At 41.4% G+C, this 25324-nt stretch overlaps 1 protein-coding gene across 7 annotated transcripts in view; it reads left to right on the forward strand.

Annotated features, from left to right (window-relative positions):
• Window positions 1–25324, forward strand: part of DENND2B (DENN domain containing 2B) — a 140233-nt gene that overhangs the window by 112517 nt on the left and 2392 nt on the right. For all 7 annotated transcript variants that reach the window (XM_082193012.1, XM_082193014.1, XM_082193011.1 and 4 more), the window contains 8 exons: window positions 4038–4115; window positions 5879–6019; window positions 7594–7742; window positions 19208–19385; window positions 21704–21745; window positions 22244–22355; window positions 24474–24713; window positions 25143–25229. In XM_082193012.1, the coding sequence (XP_082049138.1) occupies window positions 4038–4115; window positions 5879–6019; window positions 7594–7742; window positions 19208–19385; window positions 21704–21745; window positions 22244–22355; window positions 24474–24713; window positions 25143–25229 (1027 nt within the window). The remainder of the gene's footprint in view (window positions 1–4037; window positions 4116–5878; window positions 6020–7593; window positions 7743–19207; window positions 19386–21703; window positions 21746–22243; window positions 22356–24473; window positions 24714–25142; window positions 25230–25324) is intronic.

Genomic DNA, 25324 nt, shown 5'->3' on the forward strand with positions numbered 1-25324 from the left:
GGAGGCGGAGGGAAGGCTCCAGAGGGATGCCGGAGAGGGTCCCAGTAGGGAGAGGGGCAGCCCATTTGCTGGGGAAGGAAATCAGCGTAACACCAGTGGAGAAGGGGGGCAGATGGGGGAATCGGAGAGGAGGCTCCAAGACTCCTCGCCGGAGACCAGCGGAGAGAGTACGGGTCCTCCGCTGCCCACACCCTCCCTGCGAAGAAGGCTTCTGCGCAGGGAGACTAGGCGGAGACTAGGCGTCAAAGAACTTTTGTGCTGGAAGAAGTTCAAGAAACGCCCACTGACGGATTCTGCCAGCGACTGAGACAGTCACAATGCTAGAGGCTGTTCAGTCAGAAAGGGTTCAACCAGATAACCTAGCCAGAAGTGGCGGCAACTTACGCACGAGAAACCCCTAAACCCATTACATACCTGCTGTTAGATTATTCTTTTCTTTTTTAGAAAGCTTAACTTTTCAGCAGCAGGTGCTGCTAATGGCCTGGGTTGGATGGTGGAGAGGAAGATACCAAAGAATATTCCTGGCAGGATAGCTGGTACTCCTGCTTGATTGCTTTGAGGATGGGAAAGGGTTGGGTGTGCAAAACTGCAGACCTTGTAAATCATCTGCATAACACATGCAACACAACCCTGACTTACAGAACACAGACTTTACTATTCAGAAAAACCCATTCAAAAGCTGTAATCTAAAGTAATGTTGATAGTGTGGGACAGGATCTCCTGGCACTGTCAGATGCTGTTTGAAGTCCAGTTTGGGCTTAAAGATTGTGATTGTTTCATTTTCAAAACAATAAAGTTGGACAAGTACAGTTGTCAGGCTTCCATGACTATTAATATGTACAGTATGTTCACATTACATTGCTATATCCACAGTTTCTTTCACTTAAATAAGCATTATATTATAAGTGCATTTTGATCACTGGCATTAATGTCTTCCATAAACTGAAGTTTGAATTCTAGATGTCCCCCTTTGGGATTATTAGAAATTACATTCAAATGCCCTTATATGTGGCTAAATCTGAAACTCTTTTATCAGAACTCCTATGTTGATATTCAAAAGGAGTGGGAAATAATTCACTGATGCACGAAAATTGAAAACAGTGGCAAACATCACCTAAGAGCTATTCCTAAGTGTTTTGAGGCCCAAATAAGCCTTTTGTTCTCTTTTCAGAGTTCTGTATTATAGATGTGTATGCTGGGCTGACAACCTTTAGTCTTCTTGAATACTTGGGGAGATTTGTTTTTTAAGACTGCCTTCAGACTCACAAATCTACAGTGAGGTTGAGGTTCACAGGGAGATGAAACTGGCTTTGATGATAGGTAATTTCTGATCTTTACAATTTTGCATAACAGCCAGTAGCACTGAGACACCCTGCTCCTGGGGCATTTAGTCAGTGGTGGACCTTGGGGCCTCAAATTTCAGCGTTGCCCTGTGTAACACCAAAAAATCGGAACTTTCCTTGCTTCGCATCTTCCATTCTGCATCGTAGCTGCTGTGCCCCCCAAGGCTCTGTGCCGAGTGCAACCAAGCCACTGGTGCTCCCCTAAATCCACCTCTGATTTACCCATTCATATAGAACAAAGTTGGGCAACTTGTGGCCCTCCCGGTATTGCTTGATTCCATCTTCCACTAATCAACACACACACACACACACACACACACACACGCGGTCTAATGGAAAATAAACAGGAATCTTTAAAATTCGAGCTATTACTTAAAATTGCACGCTACAGTATATTAGAAAACAATTTCAAAATTCAATGATTTTTATTTCAAATGTGAATACTGCCACAAATGTAAAATGCTTTGTACTAACACTGGGGCTTTTTTCATAATTAGAGGTTTGAAGGAAATTGAAAGGTTATGCAGTTTGGTGCATGCACACACCAGTGAAAGAGTTGATAGAAAGAAGAGTTCCAGCCACTTAAAAACTTTCCTCCTCTGAGGGGCTCCTTTTTTATTGCTCCTTTTTTATTGCTGCGATCTGTTAGCACAAAGGAAGTCACTGCTGCTGGTAAAAAGAAAAGGGAAATCTGAAATAAAGGACATGAAGCAAGAGAGGTTTGGAAAGTGAAGATGCTCTTTTTTTTTAAACTTGGTGACACTGTAGCCTTTAAGGGTTATTAAAAAAGCAGCAAAAAAACCCAGGAGTAATATTTCACAAGGCCGGAGCTTTTGACTAAACTGTGAGCCGTTATTGTTCCTGCTATTATATATGACCCAGGAATGCAGTGTTTTTACTGGCAGCCAGCAAGACAGCTTTTAGCTGGTAGCTGTCCAGGACGCCTGGCATGGCTACAGCATTCCTGCAGATTTGACACAATGATTTTAACCCAAATCCCACATGCTAGATATAATCACTTGATGCTTTTAGAAGGCGTTTTTATACCTAATATGGACAAAGAAGGATTCTGCCTTTTCAGAAATGTGACGTCTGCTGAGCAGCAGGTCTTGATCCAGAAATAGACTCATCTGTGTTCACTTAACTGCACTGCATCTTCACGATTTTAACTGCAGAAGCACACGCACCTGCTGACCAGCCCAGTCATTCTCTGATTAGAACAGTAATCTGCAGCTTCCTGCAAACAGCTCAACAGCAAAGCGTTAACTGCAGAAAATATTTTGAAAGCCTCATAAAAATAGGGTTAAAAACCAGGATTTTTAAATGTTGCCATCTCCTTTGGTTTGATTGGAAGTGGAAGGAGCTAGCGTACCTTAGGTACACAGAATTGGCACTGCTGTTTTGTCCTTAATATGGAGCATGTGCTCACACCATCAGCACAACTGCAAATTAACTGCCTTTTAACACTCATAATGAAGGAATGTCTACATGATTATGGAGGACACTGTCAAACCACCTAGGTCATGGCTAGTTTCCTGATTGCTTTCTATTTGCAAGGCACCCAATGGATGTAGCAAGCAACCTCATGTGGGAAGATTTGTGGTTGCCACGGCCAGTCCTACTATTTGGCGGAGTGTGGTGTAACCACCTCAGACCCTAGGTACTGGCAGTACTTTTTTCAACCATGAAGTTGTTACAGTAAGTGCCACACTTTTAAAAAAAATTAAATTAAAAGTTTTCTTGGTTAACAACAGTTACTTGCATTGTCTCTTTTTTCAGATTGTGAAGTCCTTTCTACAAATCAGTTACATTTGGACGTTAGTATTGTATACGCCATAGGGTTGGGGAAGAAAGGGGGGGGAGAGGTGTGATGAAACTTATGTTCTTTTATATAGTGTCCATGTAGGTTTTTTTTGTCAGCATCAACTGGGTAGGTTCTCTTTCTATTCGCTTATTACATTTCCTTGGTGGGCAGAGTGTGAAGTGCCACACTTTTTAACAACAACAAAAAGATGTGCCGCTACTGTGTACCCTTGAGTACCCCCTGCAAAAAAGGCACTGGGTACTGGAATGGGAGCAGCAGCAACATTACTTGATTGTCTGTATTCTGACCCCCGCCCCAGCCAATCATTCATCTTTGTTGCCACATAGCCTTACCATGGCCCCATAATCTAGTCTGAGGCCTTGGGTGCTGTGGAAAATGCTATCCTGTTGACAGGATTCAACTGCCAGTCAACTTGGCTTCATTCAGTACATGGAATACGGCACCATCTTGACCTTCATCTCAGGCAGCAAAATGTATTGGGCTGGCCCTAGTGGTCACATTCTCAATGGCCCTCACTCCCAAATTTTCTCATAAGTGATCTTGGTGGCTTCAGTTCATATACAATAGAAAAACGACATCAATGGCAGAAATTGCTAAATGTGCTGGAGGTTTCTTTAAAATAAAACAAAACTTTGATTTGGTATGATGATGGGGAAGTGTGACCATTGCACAGCAGTTGCCAGAATGGATAAATGGATCTTGAGGTTCCGTTCCAGCCTTTGGGAAAATAAGGTGATTTCCCAAGTTTGACCACTTTGGTGATGAAAGGAAAGATTCATGTTTAGAATAGTGGCTAATGGCACAATCATATCAGTGGCTTAAAATGCAATTAAACCTGCTTTCTTTCTTTCTTTTACTATTGTTGTCAGCCAAGTGGAAAAGGTCCACGCCTACCTGAAGTATATTGTGTGATCAGCCGCCTGGGTTGCTTTGACTTATTTTCCAAGGTAAGTTGGAGGTTTTTTTAAGCACTGCTGTTGGATTAGCTGCTCACAGAAAACTTTCACACTTAATAAGTCAAGAAGTGGAATTTTTTGTTTGATTGGCGATAACAGTATTTTAGAATTACTGTGCTGGACAGTTCATCTCTGTTATTGACTTTATTAAAGAATGCTTTATTACTTCTGTGCCTGAAGTGCATCTCAATTTGAAAAACATCTGTGTCTGTCAGTATTGGCACTCTCCCTCTCAGTCCATTGTATTCTAAAGCCACTTTTGGCCAAGCTGTAATTCTTGGCACACTTATCTGAAATGATGAGCCAGTATAACACTAACCCAGTATCTGTTTATTGCCAAATACAGGGAATACCTCCAGAACCGTTTTGTTTTTTTAAAATTGTGGTTGGGTGTGCATTCAATGGATATCTAATCCTCATTGCCCACATGCCCCTGTATTCAGTCTGCATTAATCCGCCTGCACACCCAAAATACTGATGCCAGACTTGATAATCTCCCAGTCCATATTATACCTACTTTCTGCTTCCCATCCCCAAGGCCTGTTTCACCAAAAGTTGCTGAAACTTGGAAGTTCAGGATGCATATGCACCTGTAGATAAAAGATAACTTCATATCAAGATCATTGCATGGGTGAATTCTGTTAGGCTATGCTGTTTTCTATCATCAAAGAAAGTTTAAAATGTGTTAATGAGAGTTAGCTAAATAGCAGTGTCAAAGGCATGCAGAAGGCATTGCATTCATGCCCTGGTATCTCCAATAAAATAATCTCAGGAAGCAAGGCTAAAACAGACTTCTACTGCAGAGCAGCTGCCAGCAGGACAGTAGACAGAAGTGGTCTGACTGTATCAGGCAGCATTATACAGCAACATCAAATTGCCTCAAAAATGGATAAGTTTTGCAAAAAAAAGCTTCACATTTGCGGTTCAGCTATTAATGGAAATTGTAAATGAGCTATTTAAATGCCAGAAGGTAAAGCCGGAACTTTTTGATAGAAGCCCAGCAAATTGCTTCTTCATTTATATTATCACAAGCATCATTCTCCTTTCTATAAGGGTTCTCAGATATAAAAAGCTTTCAAACTTTGATGATGGTTACTCAAAGGGAATTTGAACTCTCTTGTGCTGTTACTGTCTGCTCCTGAGAGACTATGACTTAATGTGAATGTGCAAAGTACTGGAGAGAAATTTGTGACTGCTTTTCTCCTCCTCTGGCCCTGCATCTTCACACTGGGTTCTTCTCAGTGTTGCACCTGAACCTGGGCACATGGTTTAATTCTGCCAGACAATGAACAAGTGGCAAGCCAAGGAACAAACATTGGCTACAGCTTATGACCCCTATTGTCTCCCCACATTACTTGGTCCAGCTGTGCTGATTAGCTACAGTCCCTCTGTTTGACCATTATCTGTGTGGTGCTGCAATGCAGCCAAGGTCCTGTAGTTCCAGGTTATCTTTCAAGCGTTGGTGTCACTGAGAGATTGCTTGTTTAGATGGAATGTTAGTGACAGTCCTTCTCAAAGAAGTACGTTTAGATCGAGTCCATACTCAACTGGAAGGCTTCAGTCATAGAAATGACATTTCTGGAAAAAGAAAGTTGGATATTGCTTGTTTTTTTTGTTTTTTTAATAAATGGACAAAACACAAAATTTCTGATTTACTAGCACTTTGGCTGAGTAGGGTCAATATAGCATACATGTGTAAGTTGTCATTAAGACACAGCTTCTCTTTTATTCTGCATTTGACTGTGATGGATCAGATACTGGATGAAGTTGAAAGGAGAAGAGGAATATCTGCTGCCCTGGTTTATCCATTTATGAGAAGTCTGATGGAGTCTCCTTTTCCTGCACCTGGAAAGACAATCAAAGTCAAGACTTTCCTGCCTGGAGCTGGAAATGAGGTAAAAAGAAACCTTAAACTTTTAAGTAAAACCCTAACACACATATTCTTTCTCTCTCTGAAACAGTAAAATAGAGAGAAAGAAAGTAGAACACAGAAAGCTATCACAGCTCTGGAAGTTACATGTATTGTGGATTTATTTTTTAAAATAAAGTTCTTTTGGGAAGCTGCTTCATTAGGCAATTTACTTTGGTGTGTGTATGTGCGTAACTGCTTCAGGAATCTAATTTATATTTGTTTAACAGATTCAATGTTATAGGGCGTCTTGGTTATATCTATGAAAATTATGACATCAGCAGGCTTTATCACAAGGTCAGCAAGCTAGCCGTCAGAGTAGTCTCAAGGTGTTTTCTCTTGTTGACTAATCCCTAGTGGTTAAGTCAGGAAGCTACAAGTCACCACAGGCAAGGATTGAAAATTATAACCAGCATGTTGCAACAGTTTAGTACCATATATAAGTATGTCACGATTTTGTCTATATTTGGTCATTAAAAGGCTACATAGTTCAGCCTACAAATTAGTGTCATTGCACTTTTGTCATAGTCAAAATAAAAAAATTCCTTCCTGTAGCACCTTAAAGACCAACTAAGTTAGTTCTTGGTATAAGCTTTCGTGTGCATGCACACTTCTTCAGATACACTGAAACAGAAGTTGCCAGATCCTTCTATATATAGAGAAGGTGGGGAGGGGTATTACTCAGAAGGGTGGTGGGAATCGGAGATTGGCAGATAGCTGAGATGAGCCTGATGAGCCTGTTGACGACTCTTAACGACTGTAGTAGGTCTTACAGGAAAAGGCAAGGGGTGAGAAGGTGAGAAGTGGCTTAGTCATGTATAATGAGATAAGAATCCAATGTCTCTGTTCAGACCAGGTGTCTCCATAGTTTTAAGTTTGGTAATGAGTTGCAATTCAGCAGCTTCTCTTTCCAGTCTATTTCTGAAATTCCTTTGTAGTAAAACAGCTACTTTGAGATCTTGTATAGAATGTCCTGGGAGATTGAAGTGTTCTCCTACTGGTTTCTCTGTTTTGTGATTCTTGATGTCAGATTTATGTCCGTTTATTCTTTGGCGTAAGGTTTGGCCTGTTTGTCCAATATAGAGAGCTGAAGGACACTGTTGGCATTTGATGGCTTTTGTCATAGTCATGAAGCTAGCCAAGCAAGAGATAATTCCTGCATTCATAGCCTACTGTATGTGAGCTAATTCTTTTTACGTTGTAGTGTATGAATGATGGAATGGTGGCAGTTTCACTCTGCGTACTTGGCTTTTTGTGCTTTTATATTGTAAACCATCCTGTGATCTTTGGATGAAGGACAGTACAGGGATCTAATAAGTAATAAAATAAATTATAATAAATAATAGTAAACCAATACCAACATCAGATTCATGTCAAGCACACATTAGTCAAAATATGCACTTTCTCCTTCTCTGCATATTGCGGAAAGTAACGTTTCCTGTTTTGTTACTTTCAAATTCCACGTAATAATTAACCAAAGTCAGGATGCAAGATTGGCATAATGTCTATATTATAATCAAGCCAGTTAGAACATGACTTGTGTTTGTGGAATGCATTCAGGTGATAGAACTCCAAAGGCCAATGGACTCTCGCCTGGAACATGTGGACTTTGAGTGTCTTTTCAAGTGTCTGAGTATACGACAAATCATCAGAATCTTTGCCTCCCTCCTGTTGGAACGTCGAGTGATCTTCATAGCAGATAAACTCAGGTAAGTCACACAAGAACTTCCCTGATGAAAATTAAATATAAGGCTGAAAATTAAATATAATGCTATGAGCATAGTGCTGCTCACTGTACAACCATTCATTAAAGCTAGTTGGGGATACTTCCAGTCATCCTGTCCCCCTTCTCATAAAAAAATAAATAAATGGAATTGACTTCAGGTTACACTTTTACTGAGTGCTTTCACATCATTTTATAAAGTAATAAACCTGTGATACTATGCTACGTGTTATGTGTTACCCAAAGCTAGGGATTCCCAAATTGAGGTCTACAGACTGAGCTTCATTCAGGTGGTTCACAGTGTGTCTGTGAAAAACAGTTACAATTCTAATACAGTAAAATACAATATAAAAAACAAAGCAAGCAATAATAATACAAGTGAAAATTATACAGCGCCTAGCACAGCCCATTCAATTGCTACAGCAGGCAGAAAAAATATATTAAATGGCATGCCAAGACCCCCAGCAATTTCCAAGTGGTCTGTGGGAGAAAAACTTTTGGGAATCACTGGCCTAAGGTGTGAAACTTGGGGACTCAGCTACACTCAGTCAGTTATATCGTTGTAACTCCATTGTAAAGATGCCTCACCAGGTGGTGCTCTAGAGCACAAAATGTGTCTATGTGATTTTCATAGGGTCCCCCCTTTTGTTATAAAGATCTAATATATGACTTCTTTATAGCTATCCTCTGAAGTTGAAGAAGTGAAAAGGAATTGAATAGCTTCAGCACCACACATTTTTGCTTGCATGAACTGGTTCGTTCTATGTAGAGGTGTGGTTATTAACCAGTAATTGGGGGTGGGGGTGGGGACAACTCTTATTGAAAGCACTTCCACAAGGCAGTTGTAGACTTGGTGCCGCTTACAAATGCAAGTTTTGTGCAGTGTTCACATGTCATTCTCATCAAAACATTGTCCCATTTTATTTTTCTATTTAATTTGGATTTGCTGGTTCTACAAAAAGTCTGATGTTAAAGAAAACAGGGCAAGATAGTCAATCCAGATTAAAAGGGGAAAAAATATGGAATAGCATTTGGGTGAGGACAACGTCATGAGGATGTTGTGAAAAATGTGTGTGCATGAGCTTCATTGAGCTCACAATAAATGGCCCTGTCGAAGTGCTCTGTGTCCCATTAATGCTTTTCCAAGGGTGTTTGAATTAGATTCACCAAGAGGAAAGACGTATGCTCTCCCAGTGTAATACATAGATGTCTTAGTCAGGGGGAAATGCACATGCTTCTCTTTTCACTTTACGTCAGTGATGTGCACTCTAGTACTGTACTGGAAAGCAAAAGTGCAGAGAGCTAAATGAAACAGGGAGGAAAAGATAAATCATCGCAAAATGTATGTATGGGCATGAGGGCACTAATGCAGTGGAAGAAGATGGAAAATGCCACCAGGCTATTTTAAAGGACTAGAGCATGGGTCAACAACCTTTTGCAGCCATGGGCCAGTCCACCGTCCCTCAGACCATGTGGGGGGCTGGACTATATTTTGAAACAAAAATAAACGAACAAACTCCTATGCCCTACAAATAACCCAGAGATGCATTTTAAATAAAAGCACACATTCTACTCATGTAAAAACACCAGGCAGGCCCCACAAATAACCCAAGAGATGCTTTTAAAATAAAAGGACACATTCTACTCATGAAAAACACGCTGATTCCTGGACCACCCCCTGGCCGGATTGAGAAGGCGATTGGGCCGCATCCGGCCCCCGGGCCTTAGGTTGCCTACCCCTGGACTAGAGTAATGCTCTCTGCTACAGTGGTCTGAAACCTTGGAGAGATACCACCAGTTAGTGTAGGCAGTACTGAGCTAGACGGACCAAGAGATAAGTCGTGTATTTATCATCTGCTACTGCTGAATGGTGACAAGAATGCTGCAATGTTCTACCTGCACAAAGGCAGGAAATTAAGATTCCATGCAGGCTGGTGACATCATTGGTTCACACCTGTGCAGCCACTGTGTTGGATTCTGGTCCCCTCATTTGTCATTACCTGGTCGCTGTTTGTGTGGGAATGCTTCACAAAATTCATTTTGTTAAACTTGTGTATTCTTCACAATACACTCTAGGTTGCAAAGAGCCAACAATTGTTTCATAAATTCCTCATAAATAATCTCATTATTGCTGGTGTCTTTGCAGATCAGTGATGAAAGTCTATACAGGACATTGTTAATAGCATATGTAACCCAGTAGAGAAGCTCTGTTACATGATGACAGAGAACCATAACAGAAATTTCAGAGATCATTATTATTATAGTGTGAAGTCTACAATTCTCACCAAGCATGACAGCACATTTGATTTTGCTAAATCCTTTGTGCACAATGCCCAACAAGATAAATCCTTATACATGACTCATGTCTTTTCAACGTGAAGTTTATGTTGGCTTACATTCATGGGGGGGAAATACTTAGTAGCAGGATGAAGGAGCTGAGAGTTTATTCTTTACATTGTAGCCATAGTTAAAACCGTTTTGTACAAGGGGATAGTTGATAATTGTCTGATGTGATGTGGAAAGTATGTACTTCCTCCTCGCTCCATGCCCCCTACCCCAGCTTTATCATCCAAACCTTTGTGCTCTGCAGTTTGTCACATGAAGCTCACTCCCTGCAATCAAGCCAGCACACCATTTCATGTGAGACCACTTCAGCCTGCCCTGCAAGCCTTCTTTTTTGCTCAAAATCATTTACTGGGGGAATCTTAGCATAGGGCTGGTTTAACTCCAGCAATGTTTCTGCTGGTGGTTGTATCAGGGCTTGTCCTCACTGGACTTTATCATGAGTTTGAGGCTGTTTGAGTCCAGAATTTATAGGTGTTGTTCACATGACGTTGCCCTCAACTGGAACCCACCCCACATATTTTGTTGAGTGAATTTGGATGCCCCCAATCCCCAGGCCATCCAAAAAGCAAAGCAAAATGCAGAGCAAATCTGCTGCTGTCTGACTGCCAGATGGGCTGCTGCTGCATTCTGTTTGGTTAAGGTGGCATGGAATGGGTGTGTGAATGCAGATGTTTCCTTGTTTGTAGAATAGAAGGAAGACTTTTTTCTTCTTCCCCGCTTCCAGCCACTCAGTGAAGATTGGGGTAAAGATCTGAATAAGAATATTAAGGCTGAGTGGGGATGAGGAGTTTTTGACAGCATAGAGCAGGGGTCGGCAACCTAAGGCCCATGGGGGTCGTTTAACTAGCCCATGGACCCCCGCCACCTGCTCGGTCGGCTCCCGTGTGCCACGCTAAACCGGCACGGAGCAGAGCGGGGACTGCCTTCTGTGATGCTGGCCAGCTTCCCATTGGCTGCAGGAAGCTCCTGCAGCGAATGGGAAGCTGTGCACGCCTCCTCCGCGCCAGAAGGAGCGTCGGAAATAGTGTTTGCGCCTGTGTGTGTTCACTCCAGCCCACCACGGTGTCTGCAAGCCCATTAACTAGCCCAAGCCACAAAAACTTTGCTGACCCCTGGCACAGAGGTTTGTTTGTAGGGCAACCGCTGGAGCTCCAAATGCCCACACAAGCAGTTTGGGTCTCTTAGGACATCAAAATGGCTGTTCAGTTTGTGAAACAATGGATTGAATTTAGGATCATGACCTTTTTGTAGAACTGCCCTAAGTCTCAGTATCATGTAGCCAGGATCTTCAAGACCTTGGCCCGACCAACACCTGGTATCCATACCCAGTATACAGTGACAATGGCCATAGCTTCTCCCCTGCCTGTATGAAAGATTGCATTTTTTATATATTCCCTGTTTCATAAAAATCAAATGAACAAAAATCCTTAGAAAAACATATTGGCAGGGGATGTGCAACTTTTTCAAAAAAATATTTTTATTGCACTAGCTGAAGTCCATGGCAACATCCAAAGAAGGAAGACGAAAGAAAGAAAGAAAGAAAGAAAGAAAGAAAGAAAGAAAGAGCAGTTGCTACATACACTATATGCAGTAAAACCATGGTCAAATCCACCAAAATTTCTTATTATAGAAAATAAAAAGTAATTCTCAGATAAAATATGCAAATTAGATCTTAGAGTCCCCTTTGCAATTCACTGCTGGATGCAAAATTTGTAGTCCACCAAGTGGAATGCAGCCCACCAACCGTGCTCATCAGGTCACCAGCAGCACAATAAAATTACCTGTTTTGCCCATCTAGGATTGTAGAAATAGTGAACTTGGTAAGCACTTAGGAGACCATGTGGCTGGCAGGCTGTAGTGTGCAGAAGTTGCCTGTCCAGATTATTGTGACTATTCAGCAAGGGAATAACTTAATTGCAACAAAACTCAGAAGTAGAGCCCTAATCAACAACACCCAGGATGATGAAGTGGCCTACAACACGTGCTTGCATTATATCCTGGGACATATCGCATGACAATTAGTTGCTCTTTAAAATCCTTTTATGTTGTGAAATATTCAGCTTTTGTTTCCTCTCCCACCCCGTATCTGAAACATTATCCATTAAATATCCCCCAGTATCCTAGATTCCTGTAAATGCCGTCCCATCATCTTCTGCTGTGGTTTTCTCCTAATCTGTGCATTCAGTTCTTTGACTTTGAATATCACCATTGTCCCTGAATGCATGTGTTAGCATATTCTGTAACTTGGGGACTTTTCTCACGGTTACAGCTATTCACTCAGCATTTTTTAACTGGCATTTTTTCTTTCATGGGTAGCAACAATGACTCATGCTCTTATTTTGATATTTTCAAGGGGAAGCATTTTTTTAAACAAAATATGTATGGCATGTCATTTTTACAATTTGAGTACAGAAAGAAACAACAATGGGTCTCATGCTTCTAATCTGGTGTCCCATGGGACCAGAATTAGAAGTTAGACCTACAGTATGTCTGCCTTAAGTTGAAATTGGACATAACTTCAGGGCACTGAACTGATGCTGACCATCTTACCATGGTTTTAAGTGGCTTGCGGATTATAGATCGCCTGAGCTGGCATCCCCTTTGGACTACAGTTGTAAACAAATTCTTGCTCATTGCAAGGCCTTGAATTTTCATGTGAAATACCCATACTTGAAGACCAATTGCATCACTGGAGAGCCTACTTGGAAACCGCTTGTTTTCAACTGCAGTTCAAAATGTACTTGTGGTGAAGAAGCAGTGGGAGCAGTTCATCACAATCATAGACCATGATTTTATATCCCATCATTCAGCCCACTTTAGGAAGGCCTTTGGTGGTTTGCAAAATGGCAATTGGCATATAATGACCTGCTGAGAAGAGCCCTAGTTCAGCTTTTGGTGAAAAAGTGGCCTGACAGTGAGTTGTAATGCACGCTGGCAGTTCAGGCTCCAACCACATCTCAGTTTGCGCATATAAATTGAACCACATTTGGGCTAGATGTTTATTCCATGACTATGCCAGCATGAGGCACCTGTACACACACACACCTCTTCTTAACTGCCCCATGACTTCTAGGCTTACAGTATAAACAACCAAGTATAGCTAAGTATCATGATAAGTTAAATTGTCCAAGTTAATGGAGTTTCAAATGTCTCCAGTTTTATACACTACAAAAAGATCTTTGTTCTCCATTCAAAAAGACATTCAGTCCAGGTACTCACTACGAGATATGCTAAAGAGGCATACAAGCATACAAAGTTACAATTCAGCCTACCAGCCCAGTTTTTTTAATGATATGTGTAAAAGATGCCAATGCAGCAAGGTTATTTACATAATCAACCAATAAGTAAAAGGAGAGGACTCTGCAGTTGGCGGCAATATTGGCTGGAGAACTGTTGCCAGGCTGTCTGTCTGGGTGGCACAATCAACATAAAGGAATGTGCAGAACCTGCACAACAGAGTACCTTTTTCTTTTCTTGCTACTTTTTGGTTTAGTACTAAGTACTAGGCTAACCAGTTTGGAAGGCTCCCAGGCAGATGTGCCCAAAGAGTACAAATCTTGGATTTGTACAAAACCATCTGCAAAGCTACTCAGAACTGAATATTCCAATCTAGCTAACCTCATTTCTTATCAAACCAAAAACAAAGAAAGCAACAGCATATCTTCTGGCAAGTTAAAGGCTCACATTTCTATTGTGTCGAACCTTTCATGAACCAAAATCCATTTCTCCATTCGTAAGCTCCAGCCTACAACAATTTATGCTGCAATAAATCTGTTGATCTTTAAGATGTAAGTCTTTGTTCATTTTGTTGCAGTCGAATAATGCAACTACTCCTCTGGAAGTAAAAAAAGAAAAAAAAAGTTGTCATGCATGTATAAAACTGCCTTGGATCGCATGTTTACTACCCAGTTGTCTCACAGTGGCTCTGTGCATTGGACAATTCATGGGGGAGGGGAGGGGATCTAGTGAAGTGGCCCAAAGCAAAAAGTTCCCCAAGCGTGGGAATTGCCCATGAGAGAGAGGATGTTGTTTCTGATTTACATCACAGCCCTGCCTTCAAGAGGAGGGCAGGTTACAAAAGGGCATTCTATAGAAAGCAAGGAGTATGTGCTGAACACTAAGGAATGTTTGTGTTCCTGCTTTTAGATTAACATGGTTCTCACTTTAGTTCCATTTGCTTATTGACTTGACCAGTTACACTTGAAACTTCCACAGTCATTAAAAGCGAGTTAAAGGATTATGCCTGGAAGCCTGTGAAGCATGCTCCACATTTTCTTTTCCTGAATCAGATGGTGGTGTTTTGTTTGTTTTTAAATCAAATACACTATTCAGCAAGATAAGAGTCAAGGCTAGCACATCACATGTTGGATAACAGTACTAGGAGGGAAATGTTTGCTAAGAAGGCAGCATTAATCTTTGTGTAGGTAGGCAAGGTCATGAAAGTCAGTTGCCTTCACCCGGAGCCCTGTGTGGTACCAAACCCATTTCAGTAGAGACGGATCTGCCTTTTTTACTAAAGCAGATTGGGAAAATCCGTTGGGCAAGGGTGTTCCCAGGTTAATGAGGGATTGCTAGATCTTACATTATATTTATTTGTTGTATTTATTTTCCCCAAGGGATTCAAAGTGGTGTATATGGATTTCCCCCTCCCCATTCCATCCTCGCAACAAGACTGTTTTTTGTTAAGAATATTCGTATTCTACTTGTCAGTTCAAGACTGAACCACTCAGGCTGCTTAAAACATGTAACAAGGCTCAGAAGAACAAACTGAGAAGCTAACAAATGAGCAGGAGGAAAAAAGAGCCAAGGGCATGGGAAAGAAGAGGTCTGGCAAAATTAACAAAAAGTGTAGGCCAAAGGCTCCCTAAACAGAAACGTTTTCAGGAGGTGTCGAAATGCTACTAGAGAAGGAACCAAGTGGGGGGTCCCCCAAGGCAGAGAATTCCAGAAAGTGGGTGTCACTACTGAGAAACTCCTCACATGTGTCCCAGCCAGGTGTGCTTGGAATGGGAGTGGAGCACCAAGAGCGCCTCTCCTGGTAACCTGACTCCAGCTTTAAAGGGCTTTAAAGTCAATAGCCAGCACTTTGGATTGTGTCTAGAAACAGACAGGCTGCCGCTGCAGCTGAGGTAATAAAGGAGTCAAATGCTCTACCAACTGCATTTTGAACTACCCACAGATAGAGCGTCTTACAGTAGTGTAGTCAGGCCTGTGGAGAGACAGACCCATGCCGGAGGGCGGGGGGAGACAGGTACACTTGCCCCATGCCTTGGAGGGCTGAGCTGGCTGGGGGTCTCTGCCAGGGACTGGCTGCTTTTTTGTTTGAGTTTATAACGTTATTCTAACAAGACTCCCACCTCAGGCCTCACAGCGGGCTTGTGTACAGAGACCAAGTCTGTCTTCTCCCAAAACAAGAGCAGTTGATACACCTGCCAGAGCTGGGCAAAAGCACTCTTGGACAACACCTGGGAACGCAAGAACAGGAGTACCCTCAAACCATGTCCCTGCTCTGCCAAGAGAAGTGCAACCTCATTCCACCCAGGCTTAACCTCTTTTACCACTGAGCTAAGAGTCCTCCCATCCTGACCAAGAGCTGGATCAAATGTCATTTTATCATTGCTAGATAACTAGTTGCTGGCATCTTTTGCTGGAAGCTGCACACGATTCTGACAGGGCATTTCCCATCAGGAACTAGTAATAGTAGCTGTCCTCCCACTATATTTCTCCACTGATTTCCCTTAAATACATTGGATCAGCACAGTTCTCATCTGGTTCATGAGCACGTGGCACGCCAGTGCCTTTGTGGTCTGCAAAAGCACTATGATTGCTGGAGAAATCTGACATATGTGCCCCTAAGAGTTCTACTGTGACAATGCATAGTTTACAACCTAGCACACAGAAGCTTCTCTCCTGTCGGCACATAGCTCCAGTTGCTATTGCTGAGCAAATGGTCTTGTGTGGTCTTTTACATGGTTTTTGCTTAGAGAGTTGGCAAAGGAGTCTTCAAACAGAAGTTTGATGCCATCTAGGGTCTTGAAAAGGCCTTGCATGTCAATAAATAGATGGTTAATTGACCACACAGCATTTTCATGTAAAAACTCATTTAGTGAATTCATAACTCTCTGAAATGAAAAGTATTCTTGTGGAAGAAAGCTTTGTGAGGGATTTTCTTCACAAACTTAAGGTGACAACACACTTGGAATTCAATCCAGACCATGACATTTGAGCTAACCTTCATCACAGTTAAAACTTGTTCAAGCATATTTGCTTAAACAAGTTTTAACTGTGACTAAAAATTATCGTAAGTTGTTCAGATCTTGGCATGAGTGTTGCTGTCTTAACTTCAGGAAGAAAAAATCCCCACCCTCACCTCTGCACAAAGCATCACAAGTTAAAGTGGTGGTTCTTGAAATAAAAGTCCTTTCCTTTTTTTTTTTTTTGTTATCCTAAAGCAGATTGGACAAAAAAAAGCTATTTTATTGTAGCCTTCCAAAGAAGACTACTGGGAATGCACTCTGGGTAAAAGCATGTTGTTAGCAGGGGATTTCCAAAGAATGTGATAGCAAAGCATAGCAGCGAGGGCTTTTTTGAGTGCACAGAGGTTTCTGAAGTGCCTTTCAATGGAAAGTGCTCTGAAGATGGAGCATATCCTGCAGATGGAAGAACTTGAGAACAAATGAAACTGCCCTCAAAGTCAAGGGCAGCAGGAACTGTGGCTTTCCAGTTCTCAGACTGTGCTGTGCTGGTCAAGGGCAAGGTGTTCTTCCATTGCTTACAGATGGTGTGAAAAATGTAAGCAAGGATATACAGTATATGGATTTGTATGAAGAGGAGGCTAGTTGAATGGGGAAATAATGAAAATTGCTGCTGCACAGTTTGAAATAGAAAGCATCAGCCATTAAGCTAATAAGAGCCTTGATTACCCACTGTTTATCCTTGGTAGGATTCCTTTGTCATCTGCATGGCAGGCAGAAATTCAACAGGCATAATTTCCCCATTCATTGCATCTTCAAACTGGGAAAAGGCGTGTCAGGCTAGCTGTTGAAGGTGGCAGATTACCCTGCTGGAAGCAGGGCAATAGGAACTCTCCTTTCAATGTTCTTAGTGGCAATTGTCCTGGACAAACCACTAGCTGAATGAATTTATTATTATTAATAATAATAATAATAATAATAATAATAATAATAATAATAAAATTCCCCAGCCACTCTGGGCAGCTTCCAACAGAATATTAAAATACAATAACCTATTAAACATTAAAAGCTTCCCTAAACAGGGCTGCCTTCAGATGTCTTCTAAAAGTCTGGTAGTTGTTTTTCTCTTTGACATCTGGTGGGAGGGCATTCCACAGGGTGGGTGCCACTACCAAGAAGGCCCTCTGCCTGGTTCCCAGTAACTTGGCTTCTGTGTATCTGAAGAAGTGTGCATGCACACGAAAGCTCATACCAAGAACTAACTTAGTTGGTCTTTAAGGTGCTACTGGAAGGAATTTTTTTATTTTGACTATAGCAGACCAACACGGCTACCTATCTGTAATTGGCTTCTCGCAGTGAGTTAACCACCAGAAGGCCCTCAGCACTGGACCTCAGTGATGTGTTATGTGAGAGCATGTGGGGATAGCAAGCACTTCTTTGCACTTTTGGTTTAAGATCAACAGGCAACTCATTTATTAAGATGTATGGGCTGCTCCACTTCTGGAAGCATACACATCTCATTCTGGGGGAGATGTGCAATTTCTCCATCTACATGTTACACTGGAAATGAGGTTCATGCTTCTTTCCCCCTCATTTATGGGTAACATGTCCCACCAAGTCCAATGCTTTCTTCACTCCCAAACAACAACAAAATCCTATCAAGACTAGACAAAAAATCCTATCATGGCTATCAGCTTAGTGACTGATTTAACCTAGTCGGGATACTAATCAGTGTTAACTTTGAAAGCTTCAGACTATTTCCGTAGGATACCGTAATTTAATCCAGTAGGTAAACAATCATCCTGTCATTTACTAGAGCTGCCAACTTTAGCAGATTAGTTTCAACTCATAACAGGGAGGCTGGCGTACCATGTGGTAGCTAGAATCTTGTTCTCAGATACTGATTTTGAATGGGTATCACTCCTTTACCATATTAACCCTAAGCTGTGCTCAATACAGTAATTGTCCCATTGCTTTCCCCTGAAAAATGTTAAAGTATACATGTAATTAATTGATTTACTTTTCAAAAACAAAATTTGTCCACTCTCTTATTGTTTGGCCAGCATTTTCTCTAGCTGAATCTGGATACACTATAAAGGATCCTGAACTAGTGAAAGTGATTTTTAGAATATAGTATGCTATTAAAGTGTTTCAATGATATATTTCGAACTGTGCCTCCCTTTTTCTTTTACTCTTTTGCTGTATTACTGATTAGGTTTATTAAATTTATACATTGTTTCCTGGTTAAAAGAGAAGAAGTCCTGAAATAATTTGCAAGAAAAATTTAAAAATACAATAATAAAATCATATAAGGTTGTTAGAAACAGATTAGCAGGACAATATATCATATCAATGGGGCTGTCCAATTGTCTAGGAAACAATATAATTGTTGCCAGGGGTTAAACTGTGGCAGGTTTACACCAGGTAGGCTTCCATAAATTGGTGACTGGTGATGACTTTTGACTAAGCAGGAAAGATTGGATTTGGATAATGTGCAAAGTCATCTTGAAGACCATTTTGTGGTGCGTGAATGTAGGGTGTTCTCTTTTCTTTGAGTGTGCATCCAGACAAGTGGTTTATTGAACATTCATCCAGACTTGTTTGCAGGGAGATTCAATGACACCAGCTATTTAATGAGCACTCATTCTGATTTGTTTGTGGGGAGGTTAGATGACATTGCACAAAAGCAAATGCTATCCCATATTTTCCAGTGCATTTTCTTGTCCCTTTCCTTATCGTAGAAAGTTACATCTTTTGGGGAAGTGTACAACCTGAATTTGCTGGTATGTGATTTAACCCCGTCTGAATATAGTGACAAACTGGAAGTGTCCCGGCTTTTATTAAGAAGCAAGCAGAAAGTTTTGTTTGTTTGTTAAAGCACATGCTAATGTCCATTCTGTTTTGTCCTCAGCACCTTGTCCAGCTGCTCTCATGCGGTGGTGGCTTTGCTGTACCCCTTCTCCTGGCAACACACATTCATTCCTGTCCTGCCTTCTTCCATGATTGACATTGTCTGCTGCCCTACTCCGTTTCTGGTTGGATTGCTTTCCAACTCACTGCCTAAACTAAAGGAGCTACCAGTAGAAGAGGTAGGAATGGAGTCTATAGTTCATTGTAAGTGAAATTCCCAGGAAAGAACTCTGCAATAGATTTAACAAACCTTTGTGCTTCAGTCCTCACTTGCAACTGATGGGAAACAATGCCATTACATCTCTGAAAGGTTCCTCCCCATTGATATGCAAGCTGTAACGCAGGGGCAGGAAACCATTTTCAGCCCATGGACCATATTCCCTTCTGGACAACCTTCTGATGTCCAAATGCCAGGGGTATGTAGGGCCAGAGGCAAAAGTGTGCCAAGCAGTGAATCTCACTTTTTCTAGTAGGCTAGTTTCCACATACACCACTCTATCCAGGTAAGCAAAAGACAACATGAGAGTTCAAGGCTACATTCTAGGCAGGCAAAAACACTCATTGGGGTGCAAAGCAGGGCTGGTAGGGGGGATTGGCCTGGGAACAGGGTGGTGTTACAGAGGCCAGATAGAGAGGCATAGAGGACACAATTGCCTACTGATCTTGAGGTTCTCCAACTCTGCTAGAGTGAGCATAACACTGAAATGCCAATTTTGGGATAGGTGATCAGAATTGCAACTCATTGATTTCGATAAGCTTGTATTCTTACATCCTTATGAGGTGGATGCACTCATTTTTAAATTGTATTTCTGCCTGTAACACCTGCAAAAATGGACTGCGGTAGAGAAACAGACCATTTTAAAAGAAGCAAGTTTGTCCAGGACAGATGTAAAATCTTAGTTCTATTTGGGCATTCTGCTCATATGCAAACCCTACAATGTAAGCAGTTGAGCATGCTAAGCTGTGCCATTGTGTCACTTTTCCCGTCGTCTTCCAACTCATGGTCCTGTAGAGCAAGGGACCTCCTCTACTCATGGAAGCTCTTTGCACAATTCAGAATCCTCCACTTCACATTGTACTCCCTGAGTTAAAAGGTGATGGGTATAGCCCTCTCATTTCTGCTCACCTTGCTCCCATGTGAGCTTGACATATGAGGAGCACGCCTGAATCGAACTCTTATCTGGGTATTTTCTACCAAATGCATGGGAGTGGAGAAGCAACTATCAATACATAGGCTCTTACCAATTATCATGAGCATTAAAATTGAGTGGTAAATTTACACAGACCATTCTAGGAAGGTATATTGGCAGCTTGTTGCTTAGGGAGCAATGTGGTCAAAGTACTGTTGCCCACAACTATTCTGTTCTGAGCTGAATTCTGAGTTTATCCATTCTCCTCTACATACTTTCATCCATCACGAAATTAGCTCAGTGTGAGAACTGGTTTCCTGTGGTGTAAGCATGGCAAACATGAGAGCAGAGGATGAGGAAGATACTACATTGGTAACTGGCATCAGTCCAGAAAATATTAAGGACAACTGCATTCCTGACGGTGTCATTGTTCTATTTCAATGGGTCATGAAAGCAGGGGAAGAGGTGTTTTGATAGGGCTGATTCTGAGCCACTGTTTGTGACATGTGCAAAGCAGGTTTCTTCTTCTTCTTCTTCTTCTTCTTCTTCTTCTTCTTCTCCTCCTCCTCCTCCTCCTCCTCCTCCTCCTCCTCCTCCTCCTCCTTCTCCTTCTCCTTCTCCTCCTCTTCCTCCTCCTCCTCGTCCTCCTCCTCCTCTCTCAAATTTCTTATTATATTGCTACTTATACATACAAGGGTAGCTTCATTCAGTATCAGAGAGTCATAAGAATTGCTTCTTAGTGTCTGGATCTGTTACTGTTCTGGTAACGTCTGAGTAAACGGAATGACATGGTTTCTTCCCATACAACAGGAACATAGGAAGGCCCATGTCATAGGAACGGAGGAAGCTGCCTTATACTGAGTCAGACCATTGGTCCATATAGCTCAAGAGTTGGCCCATCCACCTGTCAAAGTTGGCTCACAAGGCTGATTGATCCTAATAAGGATCTGGCATTTGGAGCCCAAAATGTTCCCCACCCCTGGTTTATATGAATACCTTCTCAGATACTAGTAGAACTGTGTCTTCTTGAATAAAGGAAGGATCAAAAAATCCCATCAGCCCCAGCCAGTGTGCCAAATCATCAGGTATCATAAGAGTTTTAGTCCATAGCATATGGAGGGCACAGTGCTGATGTAAGACGCTCAGCTTAATTCTCATAGAAGTGGATGTTCAGTACACTACACACACCACAAGCTTGGGTTCCTGCTTTATACATTATTGGTGCATACCAAACACTCTGAAGCCACTGGATGGCACTAGAAGTTCAATTTGGTTCAAACTTGTATTTAGATCTCCCCTTTCATGTAAAGACAATAACATGTCTCCAGGCACCACGATAAAACTTTTCTCTGTTGATTACCTTTTAGGCTTTGATGGTGAACCTTGGATCTGATCGTTTCATCAGACAGGTACTGTGTGTTTTTTGTGTGTGTCTTGAAATATGCAAAACAACTTCATAGCCCATTAGAAAAACATAAATAGAGTTAACAGGCCGAGTTGTGAGGTTGTCCCATCAGTTAAGAATGAGAAAACGTGGTGGGTGTGTCAACCTCACAATAAACAATAAAACGTCACCCAAAGGTCCCAGGGCAGAGATATACACAATCTAAGCCAAAATGAATCAATAACATTCAAACAGCATAAAACAAAACAAAAACTTCAATTACAAATAGAACAACCAACAACATAAATTCAGATGTTCAATACACCTCATCTCTCCTCAAAAACCTGGGCAAGGTGCTGCAACATCACTGCCAAATCTGGCTTTGGCCTGCTCTCTCGTCTCACAGTCTAAGAGTTTAATGCTCTATTTACAACATGGTGTGAAATATCAGATATGTTTCTCAGTTCTAAATCCTGAAAGAGTTTTATTGGAAATAAGCCTGCTCATTGTTTTCCTCCTTCAGATGGATGACGAAGACACACTTTTGCCTAGGAAATTGCAAGCAGCTCTGGAGCAGGCTCTAGAGAGGAAGAGTGATTTAATAAACCAAGATTCAGACAGCGAATCAGATGAGGGTAAGAGAGGCTGGGAACAAGTCCTGTTTACAGTCGAATCTTTGTGGGATGGGGAATAATATGTTCTTGGAAGCCAAAGAGGGAAACAAGAATGTTGTATGTAAACTGATCAGCGAACTACAAAAAAATATATTTTTCAACATTTAAAGTGTACTTCACAACACACCATTACATTCTCACACTGAATGTAACTGACCTGTAGAAAGGACTCTATGAATTGAAAACAGAGACATTTTATGTACCTCTGTTAACTATGAAAATCCTTTAAGAAAAACAACTTCAAAAAATGTACTTCACAACAGTAAACTATTCAGTATTTAACGATGGCACACATTTTTTCCCACAACACTGTCACGCATTGCTCTATTCTGAAGAGTGACTTCCATGACTGTTTTTCTTTTCTTTTTTTTGTTCACTTATTGTGTTTGTAAGAATTTAATTACAAGCTTGGATGCTGTGCTATTCCCAATGGAAGCGAAACAGGAGCCACAGTTGGTTCAGAGCAGCTTGCTGTGTTGATCTGAGTCATTGTGAGACTTCCCTTGGAAAACAACTGAGGCATCTGTCTGTAGAACTTGAAGTGTTTGGTAGCCCATAAAGAGACTTTAGAACTATTTTGATATTTCTTAGGTTCTGAATGGCTGACTTCCACACACTTGGCTTTGCAGAGCTCGATACTCATTTTGATTTGTTACATGAATGTCTGTGGGATTGTGCTACATGCATCCTTGCAAAAGTGTCCTGTCATTTACCCTTTTTTTTTTTAAAGAATGCAAATGGCTTTTTAATAAATTTAATAATACTGTCTTGAACCAAGCTAGTTATCCTATGACTAGGAAAAGGGAAGAAAAGGTCTCTTACCTGTTTATTTACAAATTAAAGGGAGGAATTTAAGTCAACTTAAAGTGTCCACCTTACAAGACAAGAGACATTCCACAGTCAATTGGCTGACCTAGCCACATGAGATGGGCAGATATTGATCTGAGCCTTGGTGGGGGAATCAGTTTAGAGAAACTTGGCAGGAGCCTCTTGGTATGCTTTGTACTTACTGGAGTCTGAGAGTGGCAACAATTCAGCCTTGGCTGCTGGCTGCTCCTTTCATACTAATGTTTGACCATTCCTTCACAGTTTCTCTCTTAGTTAAACAAAATAGTTTCTCCATGAGATTCAAAGGCATTCTCATTCAAGGGAAAAAGATATTGCAAAGGCTGTTTGGAAACAAACATTTTGCTTGGCTCCTGGTATAATTGTGGTACAGTGGTACCTCGCAAGACGAATGCCTCGCAAGACGGAAAACTCGCAAAACGAAAGGGTTTTTGGTTTTTTGAGTTGCTTCGCAAGACAATTTTCCCCATGGGCTTGCTTCGCAAGACGGAAACGTCTTGCAAGTTTGTTTCCTTTTTCTTAAAACCGTTAATACAGTTGTGACTTGACTTCGAGGAGCAACTCATAGCACGCGGGGTGGTAGCCTTTTTTGAGGTTTTTGAAGACTTTGGTGATTTTTGAAGCTTTTCCAAAACTTTTCCGACACCGTGCTTCGCAAGACGAAAAAAACCGCAAGACGAAAAAACTCACGGAACGAATTAATTTCGTCTTGCGAGGCACCACTGTATACACTCTAAACCCACTGGTATTTTGATAAATGAGGAAAATGCCCAGAATATAATGTTTGAAGAACAAAGTGAAGGTCTTCAAAAAACCTGCTCCAGAAGACCCAACCCCATTTGTTGGTATTCGTACAGCCCTTTGGTTATGAGAATTGAGGAAACTAGCATGCTGTCTTTATGTCAAATGAATTTTAAATGTATATCAAATGATTTTGGGGGGTGGGAGTGATGCTTCTAGCTGCTGGACAGTCTCTTGGCGATGTCCTGTTGAATACAACATTCTTTCCCTTGCACTTTTTGGCTAATCTGCTGTATACCACTTAGACATTTTAAACAATAGTCTGATAATGAACATCCTATTCTAATATCCTAATAATGTAGGATGTTTATGTGCAATTACAGCGATAGGGAGCTGCAGGGACACACACAATGGTATTCAGGAGTTGGGGGAGGAGACATCCAGTTCATATTGTGTGGGTTCTACTACATACTGTTTCCTCTTTTCTTGCAGAGTGTAATACTCTGAACGGATTAGTATCAGAAGTGTTCATCCGTTTCTTTGTGGAGACGATCGGACACTATTCCCTTTTCCTCACTCAAAATGAAAAGGCTGAGCGAGTCTTCCAAAGAGAAGCTTTCCGCAAATCTGTGGCTTCAAAGAGCATCCGCCGTTTCTTAGAGGTCTTTATGGAATCTCAGATGTTTGCTGGGTTTATCCAAGATAGAGAACTCCGAAAATGCAGGGCAAAAGGTAAGGCCTGTTCTCTCAACTGTGTGATGGCCTTTTCGTTTTTTAATGTATTGTAGTACTCATAATTTGCAACTTACAAGCATTTAGCTTGTGCGCATTCAGCTTACACACTTGGCATTTATTTTTAAAGGGAGCGGGTGTCTAGGAAAAAAGACTTTGGCAATCCCACCCACCATCTCCTAACAGGAGAAAGGCTGATGAATGCTGGGATGAATGAAGACATGGAACATTTGAAAATAAGGCTTTTGAAATACCCTTCAGAAAACAAATGTGTGTGTGTGTGTGTGTGTGTGTGTGTGTGAGAGAGAGAGAGAGAGAGAGAGAGAGAGAGAAAGGGTCTCTGGCTGCCACAAAAGTAAGAGCACTAGGTCTTGATCCTCCTTTTTCTTGGAAAAAGACCAATATTTCTCTTTCATCCATTTCCCACAGGTCTCTTTGAACAGAGGGTTGAACAGTATTTGGAAGAGCTTCCAGACACTGAACAAAGTGGAGTAAATAAGTTTCTGCGAGGCCTTGGTAAGGAACTTAAAACAGAGGCTTTGAAATATTGAAACATGTGCATCATGTTGAAAAAATGCTAAGAAAAGGCCCTATTATTTAGCACATTTTTT

Source organism: Podarcis vaucheri, assembly GCF_965113315.1.
Source record: "Podarcis vaucheri genome assembly, chromosome: 1".
Taxonomy (NCBI): domain Eukaryota; kingdom Metazoa; phylum Chordata; class Lepidosauria; order Squamata; family Lacertidae; genus Podarcis; species Podarcis vaucheri.